At 33.1% G+C, this 15897-nt stretch overlaps 1 protein-coding gene across 17 annotated transcripts in view; it reads right to left on the bottom strand.

Moving 5' to 3' along the window:
* The window catches only part of rg (A kinase anchor protein rugose), a 424034-nt gene that overhangs the window by 177566 nt on the left and 230571 nt on the right, over window positions 1–15897 (bottom strand). For 12 of the 17 annotated variants that reach the window (XM_085196877.1, XM_085196889.1, XM_085196873.1 and 9 more), the window contains 5 exons: window positions 14555–14676; window positions 9376–9501; window positions 8279–8399; window positions 3760–3906; window positions 3217–3534 (listed from right to left, as the gene is read on the bottom strand). In XM_085196877.1, the coding sequence (XP_085053003.1) occupies window positions 3217–3534; window positions 3760–3906; window positions 8279–8399; window positions 9376–9501; window positions 14555–14676 (834 nt within the window). Of the gene's footprint in view, window positions 1–2653; window positions 2762–3216; window positions 3535–3759; window positions 3907–8278; window positions 8400–9375; window positions 9502–14554; window positions 14677–15897 lie in introns of all 17 variants that reach the window. The other 5 variants (XM_085196885.1, XM_085196884.1, XM_085196881.1 and 2 more) reach the window with 3 other exon arrangements.

Raw genomic sequence — 15897 nt, 5'->3', positions numbered from 1 at the left:
GGTCTAATACGTCACCAAAGGAAAAAGAAAGCTTTCTTTTACGTCTCTAATGTATACGGAAATGTCTATTTCGAGAAACAAAAGGAGACTTTTGAGATTTTTTCCTCAAATTGTATATTGGGGCGAGTATGAATATTTTCTTTCTTTGTAAATAAATATTAAGCTCACGGAAAATTTCGTTGGCTTCAAAAGGCCAGGTTAGTTTAAAAAAGCCTGTATTAAACACTCCGTTTATAAATAACCTATAAATGGGATCATGTGGAGCATAATTAGGAATTTTATATAGAAAAATAATCTTAATATATTCGTAAATTTTCCCATTCTACGACTACAACTCATTTCAAAGAGACAAAACAAGGACAGAATTATTCCATGCATAACAATTTATTATAGTAAAAAGGTTACTTTAAGTAATGATTTCTTTTAGCTACTATCACTTCAAAATGATACACAATTCCTCCCGTTAATATATGACAATATATGAGCAAATCTCTGCTCTCAAATTTCAGAATATTACCAACAAGCACTTCAAACCTCTCTATGCGTCTCCTACACTTTATAATAAAACCTTTTCTGCCCCATTTAAACCCTGACAACGTACTGTACGCTATGAATTTCATCGAAATAATGTGATTTACATTATGGCCTCTATGTATATGACAATAAGGACTAAGATAGCAATTAACAATAAAATATTGAGGACTTCGTTCTTCATATGTAACCTCTTACAAAGATGACATCGCGAAAGGAACGTCGTCAAGGAAGTTGGTTTCCGTGGATCAGTAATTACGCGTCGTCGGTTGAGATGAAACGAGACTTTGCGGCTGAAATGACTTTCACATACATAAAGTTGCATCCTGTACTACTTGCATGTACTAATTACGCATAGCAGTCGTAAGAGTGATAAACTTATATATTAAATTCTACAAGTCGGTGACTATTAAGGAAATTTGATAAAGGTTAAGAAATTAGACGAATAAAAACAAAAAATAATAATTGTGAAATAGTACCTAATGTAACAGTGATTCTTAATATATCTGAAATGAGTACAGGATGTATTATTATGTTTAATATCACATTTTTTATTATAATAAGCATTTTATTAACTGTAGACACGAGTACTTTGACATTGAATTGCTGCTTTAGAAATCGTTCATATGTGAAGTAAAACTTGGGGAATGGGAAATCTTTTGTGTTTTGTCGAGTATAATATAACCCAAAATTTTCAAAACTCATTCGAAGAGACATATTAAAATTGTTCACGACTTCAAATTAATTTTACGCTACCCAAACATTTCTTAATGAATTGTATTTGTTATCACCAGAATTATTTATTAAGCCTTCCAAATCTCCGGAATCCTCTTCTTTGTACACAAACTTGTAGGGTGAAAGTAAGACAGTAGATAACTTTTGTAAAAGCGTTGTTTCGAGACCAAGTGCGACTAACAAATGGCAGTCTAAAACTGGTTCTTGGTGAAACAAATTAGTTTAAAAGTGTTCAGCATTGTTCATCTCAGTCAAGATCACGATACGTGGGACATGTTTGGAATGTTCAGACTTTCAACTCATGCTCTGAAAACCTGTTCTCTTATGTATTATGTATGAAATAGATCAAAGTTTCTCATTTTTGAGACTTTCTTACAAAATGCTAGACGCTACTTTTAGGCATGGGTATATAAATTATTTTAGTTTTTGCCAAGTTCTAGCTGATGCTTCAAAATTAATTATATAAAAAAATCGGGCTGTCCGTGAATCCAAGCCGATGTAAAATAACAAAACAATTTTCGTACAATTGTCGCGCTACAGTCGGATTAACTTCAAAGGCGTCTTTGTTCCTTTCGCTGGCCATTGTTGTTTTTAATGCGCCTCAGAATGGTGACTTATTTATCTTAAGACTTAATTACAAAAGCACTTTCTTACACAAAATCCTTATAATCTCGATAAGATAAGTATTCGGTGTATAAATGATACCAATTCGCTAGTCTGAGGTTCATCAGAAGTTCACTCTGACCAACCAATTATCATAAGATACGAAGAATAAATTATCATAAGATAATTTGACCCTGTATTGTTGAAGGTAATTTCGTCACATTTATGATGAAGAGAGTCAATCCAACATAGTAATAGTTACGAGTACGAATAAAAAAAGTGTGAGTGTGAAGTGACAACTTTTATACAATACCCTGATTGACTTATGACATTAAATGTACCTGTAGGAACCCTGGAAAGTAAGAAGACAAAGCGCATTGTTGAGTTGCCCCATACAATATTTGAGAAATTGGGCAGTGCATGGGGAACGGAGTGTTCTAACACTAGGCTCTGCTTTCTTTATACAGCATACAGCGTGAAGCTGATAATTGCTGATAATGTCACAAGATAACCTTTTTTTATAACCTTCTTATAACTTACATAATTAAATTGTTATTTTTTTTTAAATTATTCTTGTTAAGTAAGTAAATTGCATGCATCCTGTAAGTACGATAGATAACAAAAACATGTTTTAACGCTACTCATGCTTATAGCATTCAATTAAAGTACCAGGAACTTATAATATTAGTGGAGATATATTATGATTCCGCGTTCAACCTGTTAATTTAAAACGTTTCCTTCCCAGACCCATGTTATCTATTAGAAATATCATTATCTATCTTACATCATGAATATTTTGCGTAGGATCATGTAAAAGATCGCCATATTTGTCCACTCGTGTTTCCGAGGTAGGTAGCGGGATGCGAGCTTCGCCGTCGAACCGAAACTGACCCTGGCACCACACAAACACAAATGCTATATGGTGTTATAAACAAAACGCGTGACGAGTGCTGGGTGGTGTTGGTTGGTAAAGTATAGGTTTTTTTTTTTTGATATCATTTTAATATATAACTTAAGAAATTCGCAATTCACTGATAATAAATCACAAATATCAGCTAGTCTACTGAGATTTGATATAAAAAAAATGACTTAGCAATATTTGAATCTACATATACTAAATTTCTCTAGCCATTCACATCCTGCTACGTAAAAATTTCTATATGTTTCTTAAAATTCAGTTAAACTAAATTTAGACCCATTTTTTTTTTTTTTTTTTTTTTTAATTTTCCAACATTTTCAACAAAAAAAACCTACTTTACCAAACCCACTAAAACAAAAAAAAAAACACAAAATAAGCCACAAATATTAAATACACATAGAAAGGAGCGGGCGGCGCGGCATGCTTACACGCTTGCATGCTTCGATATCTACGAGCAGGGAGGCATGCGCCGCGGCCACCTCGCGCGCCTCGTCCGCCATGCGACGGCCGCGCGGCGTGGAGTCCTCCTTTACTACTACTTCTTGATTGCTTGGTACTTCTTCTTGCGAAGCGGGTTCAATAGGTACAGGTTCAGATTCGGTATCAATGGGAAGGTTATTGGGTTCAGGAGGTTCATGGGGTTCATGGGGCTCAAGGGGAGCGTCAAGCTTGGGAGCGGTCTCGCTCACCCGTTTGTGGTTCTCCGGCAAACTGATGTTGCATTCGTTGTCGAAACGGAACTGACTCTGTCCATTGTTAGCAGGAAACAAATTCAGAAACACATTCAAGTTTTTATTAAGATTTAAATCATTAAAATTAATAGCTCACAATCTTTCAATTAAAAGTTAAATATTATTATTAAGAAATTCTTAACACTTTTACTTTTACTTCAAATATAAAACAAAATGTCAATTGTCACTTATTATTTTTTATCAATATTATGTAGTTTAACGAATAATAACCAAGGTTACCTTATATCCAGGCCCAAGTCTGTGCATAGCGCATATTTGGTGCGTCGTGAGCGCTTCACCGAACAGGTAGATGGCCGCCATCTGACCGCAGAATACTCTCTCTTCGTCGAGCTCCGCTGTCGCACCGATGTAGCATTTGTCGAAGGGCTACGACAAAACACATACAATAAATTTATGGCAACATTTAATAATAACAATGATCCGGTATATCTGGACAAGTGTCGTAATGGTTTTACGTCAAAATTTCATTCAATGAGACAAAAGCTTATATTGTAAGTATAAAATACACCGTAACTAACAGTAGATTGAGAAGCAGACCAAATTTTGTAAAAAAGTAATCCTTTTTTTCACGTTAAGTATAAGCAAACGCATTGCATGACCAGTGGCGGAAGCCAACCGTTAGTAGCAGATAATTTATAAGGAACTGTAAATTGAAAAAAGCTTGAAAGCTCGAAAGTTTCACAGCTGTAACATAAAAGACAACAACTGTCCGCTACATTATAAAACTCATATTTTATTTAAAAAATTCCGTCCGAACAAAGTTGGAGTTGAGTAAAAGTTGTTTTTCCTTGTCATAAAATGTAAGTCCCCCTAAGTAGTGTTCCGAGACAAAGTATAAAGTAAACGAGCTCCTCTTTAATGAGAGATTAGCGTGTAATGTTGTGATGGGAGAATACACTAAAGACAGAGAAATGTGCACAATAAATAAAATTCACGGTACTGAAGGACTTTCTTTACATTCAGGTTCTTTTCAAATAGTTCAATATTTTATTAGTTAAACAAAGTGAGTCTTAACAATATTTGTTGTGTTTTGTCGATAAAATATAATAAATGAGCCCGCCGTGGCGCAGGAGCACAAGTGTGCGACTCACTGTAAACACGAGTATTGTGAATTCCATTTTCACTCGGAGGAATGAAGTATTTAATATTTTGATTTTTTTGTTTTTTTAACGAGGCAAGTTGCGGTTGAAAATTATATGGCGAATAAATAATATAATACCTATTTATGAAAATATTGGAGAAAAAATATTAAACTTTTGTATGTAGCGGGATTCGAATCCGTGCCCCTTGGATAAACAATGTGGACTTCTTACTGAGGAAAAACACTTTATAAGATGCTAAACGGCTATTTTCTAAGTTATTTATAAACTACAAAAGCAAATTGATAAGGACACAAACAATGTTTAAGGCATCTGACGAAGTCATCAAGATGTTTAAGGAAGTGAATAATGCAGGGAACGCAATAAGCGCCTCAAAGTGGCAAGTGCCAACCGAGTTACTGCAGAGAGCTCCTCTTTGTACCAACAACGGCGAAATATTAAACAGTACAAATTAGCTCGCTGTCTATTTGTTTACATTATGCTATTTACGCTTTGGGTGCGACCGTCTGCTTGTTTTTTTTTTTTACTCTGTACTCTCAGTGAGGCCAGTCGTGGCGCTGGGGCACAGGCGTGTGACTGTCGACGCGACAGGTTGTGGGTTCGATTCCCACTCGAGCAGATTAAATAATTAAGCGCGGCGTTGAGCTGCGCCACTCAACAAGCAATATCTCCAAAATTCGGCGGAAGGTGTGGACCGAAGTATCTTAACTTTGAATTTGTTATTTACATGTATTTTCAGCTATTTCCGTAAATTTTAGAAAATTTTAATAAATACTTTAGAGATTTATGTAGAGAATTACACAAAATGTAAAATGTTTTTCTTTGACTATAATTTAATTACTAAGGCGCTATATTATACCATGGTACACGTCCTGACTGACAATTCTTGGTGTAATTCTATGTAAATTCCTATTTACGGCCGAGGCATGCCAAGATTCTGTCTCCAGGGGAATGATTCAGTATGCGAGGGGAGATAATTTATTATGGTAAATGGATTCTCGGGTTCTTCAATATAATCTTAGATTTTGTAAGATACAGAGCGATAGTACTAATGAGCTTTAAAACAATGGCAGGACCCGTAGTCACTTGTATTGGAGAAACGTCATTAACAGAATATTAAGATCGAAATAGTACCGTCTGATTGATTCTGGCTATATTTATATTTTACACTGCATCACATTTTTGCTCGCATAACAGGGTAGGAGGAGGGAACCTAGTGACAAAAACATTTTCTATATATTACATATGAGATGTTTCTAAGACACACGGAGAGTGTAGTGGAGTCGAGAGTATATTACTCTGCCACTATTCAGTTAAATAAAACGTAATTTAATTTATCCAATAGCCTTCCTCGATAAATTATAGAATACAATAGAAGATTTTCAATTGGAACTAGTAGTCCCTGAGATGCGCGAAGCGATAACTGCATTCAACCATGTAAATATATGTATCCGTAGATAGATATGTACAAAAATATAAACTACATTACTTACTTAATTTCACGCTCTATCCCTAGCTTGGTAGTCAGAGCTACGGTTGCACTATATTGAAACAATTTAAACTAAACTATCACTTTCATTGCTATTTCAGTAAATTTCGGCTATTTGAGAATTTTATATAGGATCGTATAAAAAATTTAATAAACCGTATGCGGACGTGACCACGCTGAAAGCTTTGAATATTCATACGCACGGTTGCATCCCCTACGTCAATAGTGTATTGAAATTTACTCGGGGTGAAAGAACGAACTTTAAAAAAACGATCAGCTAAAACATAACTTTAAACAAAGTCAAATTAACTCAAACAATGTATGAAGATTTATTACATAAATTCAAATATAATAAATACAATAAAAAGAATGTATATTACATATCATACTTTACTTATGTTATGTATTTAACTTTACTAACGTATAATTTAGATCATATCTAATCCATAAACTGTAATCGTGGATTGCTTGAAATTATTTAAATATTTAAATAAATTATAAGAAATAAAAATATTTAAATAAATAATTTTCACCAAAAAAAGCAGAGATATGAATAAAAAGCAGAGAAATTAATTAATAAAAAAATAAATATCACGTAGTATTGTATTTCTCTGTTCCAGTGAGACAAAAATATATAGTGTTAAATCGCACTAGCCAAAGCGCCACTCAACACGCCTCCTCGCAACCTCGAGCATCGGCAAATGGAGAACGGAAGACTGGGGAACGGAGTTTCTTAACACTAGCTTCAATCAGCCCTGCCATGTGCGGAAAACTTTACACTTTACTTTGTAATTTGTGAATGAATAAATACATTTACTTTATATATTGTATGCACAAAATGAACATATAAAATGTAGTTCAATTAAGCTTAGCTTAAAGAAATATATAAACTATTTTTCAATGAATAAGTTAAATGAATTCAATACTATAATTGGAACGTGACATTGCTACTTTTTTCTACTTATATAGAAACTACAACTGGAAGAGTAGATAAATAATACGTTTGAGTAACTAAACCAACAATACGCAATATCAAAAATCAAATATCCCTATCCTTTTCAAACATCACTAAACAGGTTAAAATAAAAGCAAAGCAAAAAAAAAAAAAAACGTTTAACGTTCACGCTGAGTGGTAGCTGTAGGGCCGCCCCTTGCTAACTAAATAATTGATTGAGCAGATGGAGCTCCTTCTCGGTTATAATCGCCTGGTACTTCAAGAAAGTTTAAGGATAACTTATTCCTTGGAAGGCGTTTCTTAGTTTTTTTTTGCGTTTGTAAGCTTCGTTTAAATAGAGCTTAACGGCAGTCATATTTGAATAACTAGAATAGTTTTATAAGTTTTGTTGGATATTTCATTTGTATTTGTTCCTTAATTTATTTTTATACATACTATACAACGTATTTTAAAGAACTTAGTGATACGTCCCTCCTTTTTCTGTATATCTTGTTTTAACGACCGGGAATAGAACCTACAGGCATCATCATTATGACCCATATCTACCACAACACCTTCACGATATTGAAAGATTTTTTTTTCTTTATTCAAATAAACTTATAATAAGCACTTTTGAATCATCGAATGAACATATGAACAAAAAGCTACCACCGGTTCGGAAGGTCTGCTGAGAAGAGCCGGCAAGAAACTCAACAGTTGCTCTTTTCAAAATCAATGGTACAATTTATTACATTAGTTGGCAGCTATCCTGCATTACATTCAATAGACATTAATTCCATACATGTTTGTCCTCTAAGTATTCTTGAACAGTGTAATAAACTTTACTTGTCAGAATTTTTTTTACTGATATTTTAAATTTCGGAAGTGGCAAATCTAGAATATACTGTGGAATTTTATTATATACACGTATGCTCAGACCCATAAAAGATTTATTAACTTTTTGGAGGCGAAAACTTGGAGTAACAATCTTATCTTTATTTCTCGTTCCTATCGTATGATTGTCACTATGTTTACTATGACAATGTATATTTTGTCATATAAATTATTTCCTCCCATTTTTGAAACCACCACCTGTCGCACCTAAAATCAATCGAGGGCCTTTTAAGCAACTTACAAAAAACAATCTTAAGTCTCAAAATCATCATCATCTTAAAATCCCTTAACTGAAGTACCCTCAAGTTATAAGTAACTTACATCATTCGTGGAGACGAACCAGGCCATTTCCGTGCTCGACGCCAATTGACCGTTCACCAAGCACTTGATCTCGCTCTTCGTCCATCTGTTGTATATGTATACTACTGCTATCGCGTACCATCTGATAATCAATATTTAATTATTAACCTTTTATTACTATAATAATAGACACATATATCACAGTAAATTCACAAATACATGTTTAATCACAATAAAAAAAATTAAACCGACTTAGTCACCTCTTGAAATTAATGGATATATATCAAAACTATTTAAGCAATTACTGGACCTAATTGGAATAACCTTGATTTAAATGAAAAAGGATCATCTCGATTATGACCTTTAGTTTCCGAGAAATTTGTGGTGACACCAATTACGAAATTTATTTATTATTAAATATTAACTAATTCTAATAATATCACATAAACATATCAAACTAATAACTTCGGTTTTTAATTTGGTTAAAAATGTAATTAGTGTCTTGGAAGTAAAAATATGAATTATTAATATTTACAGTTATATTTTTTAAAAAGCAATATAGGAACAAAAAGAAAAAAAATAAAACACTCTTTCTGATTGACTTTTGCAATTTGTTCTCAGAATAGAAGTAATTTTACCCGAACTATTTTTTTTGTTTTGAAGTTCAATAGGTCAGCTTTATTCTGGTTATACCTTTGATACATATAGGTTTTTTTTCAACTTCATTTTTAATTTTTTATAAAATTGTATTGCAAAGCTTTACTAGACTAAAATATTTGATAAAACATTCCAACACTCTTAAGAAAATATTTTAGTTAAATTAAAAAAGTCGCGCGTTTTTAAATGCTTTTTCTTTAATAATTAACTTTAAAAAACTGAAACATCTTAAGTGGTATACAATTTTTTAAAGACCTAATTATATGCCATAATTATTTTATTATTATATGTCATTATTTGATATTTTATAATGTATGTGATATGTAATATCACATGCATTATACAACATCATCTGTATATGTTGACAGTGTAGGAACCTGAAATTTGATATTTACTTTCATGAGGGAGAATAAGGAAGCAATGAGAGGATTTAAAAAAAATCTTACTGGAAAGGAACTTACCTTCTAGGTTGAAATTCATATTTGACGCAATGTTGAAAACCTTTGCCCCGAACTTTCATGGAGGTCAGTACGAGGCAGTTGCCGACGAAGTGAGCCGTGTATCCGACGCCTTTACTCGTCTTGAAGCTGAAATTACACCAATATTAAATACACGAGTACATATTATAACATAAAAAATGCTTTAGATATTTATATTTTTATTGGTTAATGACTCCATTTGCCTCTTACAGTTTATTTTAGAAAAAAATAGTGATAGAATTTACGTACGACATTGCCCAGTTCATTCAGATTATACAATACTTTCCGATTAATTTCATGTTGTTATATGCATTTTAAGCGGCGCAACTCAACACCGCTTTTGTGTTTTTTCCAGAGCTAGGACATAAAAAACATTCCGTTTTCACATATATATAAGTTCCATTTTATATAACTCAATTGGCGGAACCAATCAAATTTACAACAAATTTATGTTAATCATTGAAATAAACTACGCTACCAAATATTTGGTTATTAAACTGAAATGAGTTTATTACAACATTATGCAAACACAATCTTTTAAAGTAAAATTACCGAGTCGTTGTATTAAAATATTTTTAGCTTCATATTGTATCTCATAATATAGCAGAGTAAGTAGAGGGAACCTTGTGTTAAGATACTCCGTTGCCAACTGACACATTAATTTTAGCGGGATTGAACTTATACCTAAGTCATCAACTTAGTTCGTAGGTACAAACGTTGAATAAGGACCACAATAGCTGTACCATAAGTTAAATTCATTTAATATAGTTTAAACACTTTAAACATAAGAAACTAATACAACTTCACGCATGTCAAGACATTCCAACTTTCACTTTCAGACTAATTTTCGAGCCAATGTTGAGTGGCGGGAAAAAAAATATATGATCTATCCCCTAAGGCGAGATCGAACCCAAAACCATTGCCTTCAGCAGTCAGGCTCTATATTATAATAAAACAAAAAAAAGCATTCAACAGTTTAATTCTTTTTAACAGTACGAGATAAAAACTAGAGACTAGTTTTTATATTATGCGCAATTTACAAAGTTGCTGAAACAAGTTGTACTTGTTTTTAACTATTAGTTGATGAAAAACCTCGCGTCTGCAACACGAGTTCTTAGAAGGCTGCTTCACATTGGAAACACGTAGCAACGTTATTGCATACCGAAAAAACGCAAAGACAACATTTTCTCCACTTTCTGAAATAACTTTTCTAGATTCGTTTTTTATTTACTAGTATAGAGTTACAAAGTTATTAGTATATAGTTATAGTTAGGTTATCTTAAACGCGGATAATTTATTTGAAATATTATTTTACTTTAAACTGCTGGTAATTTTACAAATATATGTATTTAAAAATAATAGCAACTGCGTCATTTTTCCCGCATAGCATGTTAGGCAGAAGAAGAAGTGAAAATAATGTATTTCCTCCAGTGGAGATTGAATCAATAACCGTCGCGATTAAAGTCACACGCTATGCCACTGCATCAATTGCTTTACATTTATACTCGTATAATAAATTAGAAGAATTACGAAAATAGATAATTATAATATACCACACGGTATTCTATTATATTTTTGAGGTTGGAAATCACTACAGGAGAGCAACACTAGCGGGATAACACTGAGACTACTGTCTACCCTAAAATATGCGGGATAGGCGACATATTACGTAAAGTAAAAAAGAAAACAACCAACCTAAATGTAAGTAATCTATTTAAATTTATCATTCAAAGGTAACTAAAAACTATTAAAAAAGTAAACCTATGCAACACACAGTTACAATCTAGCAGAGACCGACCTAATCCCAGTCGCAAAGTGAATTGGCCGGAGTTCGGGAGTTCGGACAGAATGCGTTTAGCTAATTAATGCCTGAACACGACTGCATTAGGAATGTTCTGTGACAGCCATTCAATGCTAGGTTTAAGATTTGATTAGCAGAAGATTATGTTTTGGAATTTGTGTCTGTGTGCGGGGAACCTGGGCAAAGGCTGAAAAAAAAGCGTTTCACGGTTTCTCGTGATGATTACCACACACCGTTCCCTACTTTCCGCTCAGTTTTCGAAGCATTATGTATCGAAAGTGGGATTTTTCATAGTTAGGAATTTATATACATATATACATATATTTTTATGAGCATAGACAGGTAGACATAATGAGTGTCTTTATTGATCTATGTTACATACTGTTTTTAAACGGTTTTATTTAGCTCACCCCGTTTGTTTATTTATTTGTTTGTTTGGGTCAAATTTAGTAATTGAAATTTAACCCTCTTCCCGTTAACCGATTGATCTGAAATTTGGTATACGCCTTTGATTCTGGTGACAATACAATTATCCATATTCAATATTATTGTGAATCCAAGATGGCCGCCGCTACAAGATGGCGGACAACTTAGTTTTTTTCAATCCTATCAATATGGATATCAAATGAAAGGGCTTGTCAAGTAGAATTCAGTGGACTATACAAAATCAAAATCCAAGATGGCCGCCACTACAAGATGGCGGACAAGTTAGTTTTTTTCAATCCTATCAATACGGGTATCAAATGAAAGGGCTTGTCAAGCAGAATTCAGTGGACTATACAAAATCAAAATCCAAGATGGCCGCCGCTACAAGATTGCGGACAAGTTAGTTTTTTCGATCCCATCAATATGGGTATCAAATGAAAGGGCTTGTCAAGTAGAATTCAGGGCACTATACAAAATCAAAATCAAAGATGGCCACTGCTACAAAATGGTGGATAATGTAGTTTTCAATCCCATCAATATGGGTATCAAAATAAAGGGCTTGGTAAGTATAATACAGTATACTATACACAATTACAATATGAATCTCCCACCTAAGTCAAGATCTGGTATCCTGTCGAGGACTGTGTGGCTATAGGGTGCCTAAAAATGATACGTCGCTAGGGGTACCACCCAAGGTAAAAGGTAAAAGCGCGCCGAGAACTGTATGGCACTAGGTGGATAAAAATGATATGTCGTTAGCGTTTTCCCCTCAAGATTCAGGCACATCTTGTTGTACATAGCCTTGCTCCTCTATTGGACCTCTGGGGGGTCGATCGTAACATTCTCCATTAACCTTGCAATAATGAGGCACTCAACGAATGGAATAGTAGGAGAAATAAAAACTAAAAACTTAAAAATAAAAAAGTAAAAAAAAAATTTTAAGTTAAACGGTTTTATATTGCAGATAAATGTACTAAAAAATAAAAAATAATTTCATGGAAATTATGATTACTAAAATAAAATCGTGGGGCACGTCCAATATCTACAATCGAAAGACATGGCATGAGACTTCACCCACCTAGTGGTAAGTAGAAAGTGTCCCCACGATTTTATTTTAGTAATCATAATTTCCATGAAATTATTTTTTATTTTTTAGTACATTTATCTGCAATATAAAACCGTTTAACTTAAAAATTTTTTTTTACTTTTTTATTATACGATTAATTCGTCTGAAATTCAATATTAATTTCGATAAACATTACAAAAACCTTATGGAAAAAAGACTGACACTTCACTCTCTGCCTGTTTCAAAAAAGGAAATCATTTAAGTGAACATAATGTGTTTTCATTTCTCGAAAAAAAAACCATATCATACCACGTATTTCACCATAATTCTTATTATTTTTAAGACGTGAAAGCAACCTTTTCCAATTTGATTTTATATTTTTTAATAAAATTATACTATAATGAAAATATACCAAAAAACAAAACAATTTCTTACTTTACTACGTATTAATTACGTAACAGCGCACTTGAGCGCTTCACAAGTATTGAGTTCACTAGTTTAAAACTTTGACTCTTCATTTACAGGAAGGAGTTAAATTTTCCAAAACTTTTTAACAGGATTCGCTTGTTTCAAAGATTATTCATTAAAAATAAAAAGGAGGGTCTTATAATATTAACTAGCGGACGCGCGCAGCTTCCGCTTGCTTATGTATTAGGGGATGAATTCTAGAAAACCATGACACACATGTTCAATTAAATATTTTTAAGAGTCTAAATTTCAAATTTTATAATAATCGGTGGCGTTTTAAAGATTTTTCCATACAAACTTTCAACCCCTTATTTGCACCCTTAGATGAAGAATTCTAGAAAACCATAGAACATGTGTTTAATTAAATACTTTTAAGAGCCTGAATTTCAAATTTTATAAAAATTGGTGCCGATTTAAATTTTTTTCCATACAAACTATCAACCCCTATTTCACCCATTTAGGGTTAAAATTTTTAAAAATCCCTTCTTAGTGGCTGTCCAGATTCCGAAAGTAAACATCTGTCCAAATTTCACGTTTCTACCATTAGCGGTTACGGCTGTGCGCGCGTCTTACCTCAGTCAGTGAGGACAAGTCCTTTTATATATATAGATAAAGTTAAATAAAGCTAATTGAAAAAAACAGATGTGAAAACTGAACGTATGTGCACAAACTTAATCAATAACTATAAAGTAGAAAATAATGTTTTAAACGCTTCGAAGTAAAGACAATTAAAGAACAAATAACGAAATTATTATCACTCATATTGCCACTTCTTATTATTTAAATTCTATTATTTTTGGAGTCATTCAAAATCTGTGGGAGTATATTTTTATAAAATTAATTATGTTAGCAAAACATAGATGTATAAACAGTAATAATTTTACTAAATAAATTTAATATTATTATACATATTCTGCATGTATAAGCATATATTTTATACACATTTAGTTACTTAATTCAATAAATGAAGTAAATTTTAAGATGATGACGAAAAAAGTTGATGTTGTCTTTTTAATTGAACATTACATTAAATGAAGGTAAACAAACATCAACAAATATGTTTTATGTTTTGATCCTACATTATAATAAATGTCACTGAAAATAATAGTCAACTTATAAATCGATAGTCATCAATGTATTATTTGATATTAGCGCAACTTTTAGCTTGAAAGCTCTCAAGTTAACGGCTAGCTTAGTTAAGTGTCGAAAGTCATCCACTTCTAAGAGAGATAGCCTTATTATGTATTCATTGAGTGCATTTGCGATCCGGTACTGAGTATCTTATAAATAAAACATTAGTGCACACAAGTCAAAAATAAATCATATTTCATATTCCTAAGAGAAAAAGCTGTGTTCTTATATTAAATTAAAAGTAAATTTTGTGTAGTTAGATACGTTACCAATATAAATAGGGCTTCTCTCTTTCGATGTTGACAGAATTTATTGGGTCCAAGCGAAACCACGTTGTGAACGTGAAACCGTTCTCGTAGGGCCATCTTGCGAGTGGTGGCAGGACGACCGCCTAAAGAAACAAATTATGGAGTTAATACAAAGTTCTTAATATAATAACAATCTTATACATGTTATGTTATATGTGTCTCAGCTATGGCTCAGTGGGATAGCATCTGACTGTAAACGCAATGGTAGTGGGTCCCACTTAGGGGAATGTCTATATTAAAATTATTTTAATTTCCCTGCTATGATAAACATAGCGCTGCAGCAGCGTTGAGTTTCGCCTCTCCACATGTATTCAAAACTCTCTTGGTAGAAGAAGGAGGAAATGGTTTTAACAATAAGATGCGTCTGCCTATACTGCAATGCGGGAAAAATCCTGAAGCTGTTTTTTTGTAATGTACTCGTACAAAATTGGATATCCGCTGTTCACTTCTCTAATACAAGCAATCCCAAATATATATTATTCGTAGTGAACGAATAACACCGTCTAAATTCTTTGGAGCGTTGTAAAAATTTCACCCGACGCAGGCCCTAAGCCGGGTATCCTTGTAAATAATTCTTTTCCTTATATCTTATCAATAAAATCTGCATGCGTCCCTTTTTTGCCATATAGAGGCAGATATTATCTGATATTACACAACTTTTTCATATTTTTGTTACAAATTATGAAGGATATCGTTAAAGATCTATCGTATCCAAATAAATATAACAAAATATGTCCGAAAGCAGCACCGAAAGTAAAAGCTAGTCCGCCGTTTACATATTTTTTTACCTTCACGCTGTATTCCGTATTTAACAGAATAGGCAAAAGGGACCTGGCAACCTAGTGTCTACAAAGACACTCACACACTGTTTAAATTAAAACATTTCCGTCCCCCACTTTTCGCCAAATTCTGAGGCATTGCGTGTCGAGTGGTGGAACTCAATGCCGCGCTTTGTTCGTTACAGGGCAAGGAAATGAAAATATTAAATATTTCATTTTCTCGAATAGGAACCTAACCCACAACCTTTGTGTGTGGTTACAGTAAGACGTTTAAGCCCCTGCGCCATGATTGGCCGTAATGAATATATAAGTTATGGAGAATCTCAATTCTACAACTAAAAAATAACTATTAAGCCAAGTAGCACCTGGCGTACCACAGGTAACCTTCTGAGATACCAGATACAAGACACTATTCCCCACCCAGTTTCCAATAGGCATAACTCTTTTTATGAAATATTGCCGAGACCTCACGCTTCGCATATTGAGCGTGCGTTAACCCATTTTTATTTTGACGAAAATTTATGT

This window comes from Heliconius melpomene, chromosome 13, assembly GCF_056956725.1.
Source record: "Heliconius melpomene rosina isolate 202511_hmr_F chromosome 13, ASM5695672v1, whole genome shotgun sequence".
Taxonomy (NCBI): Eukaryota; Metazoa; Arthropoda; class Insecta; order Lepidoptera; family Nymphalidae; genus Heliconius; species Heliconius melpomene.
Note: the sequence above shows the minus strand (reverse complement) of the source record. Positions and strands in the feature narration are given on the sequence as shown.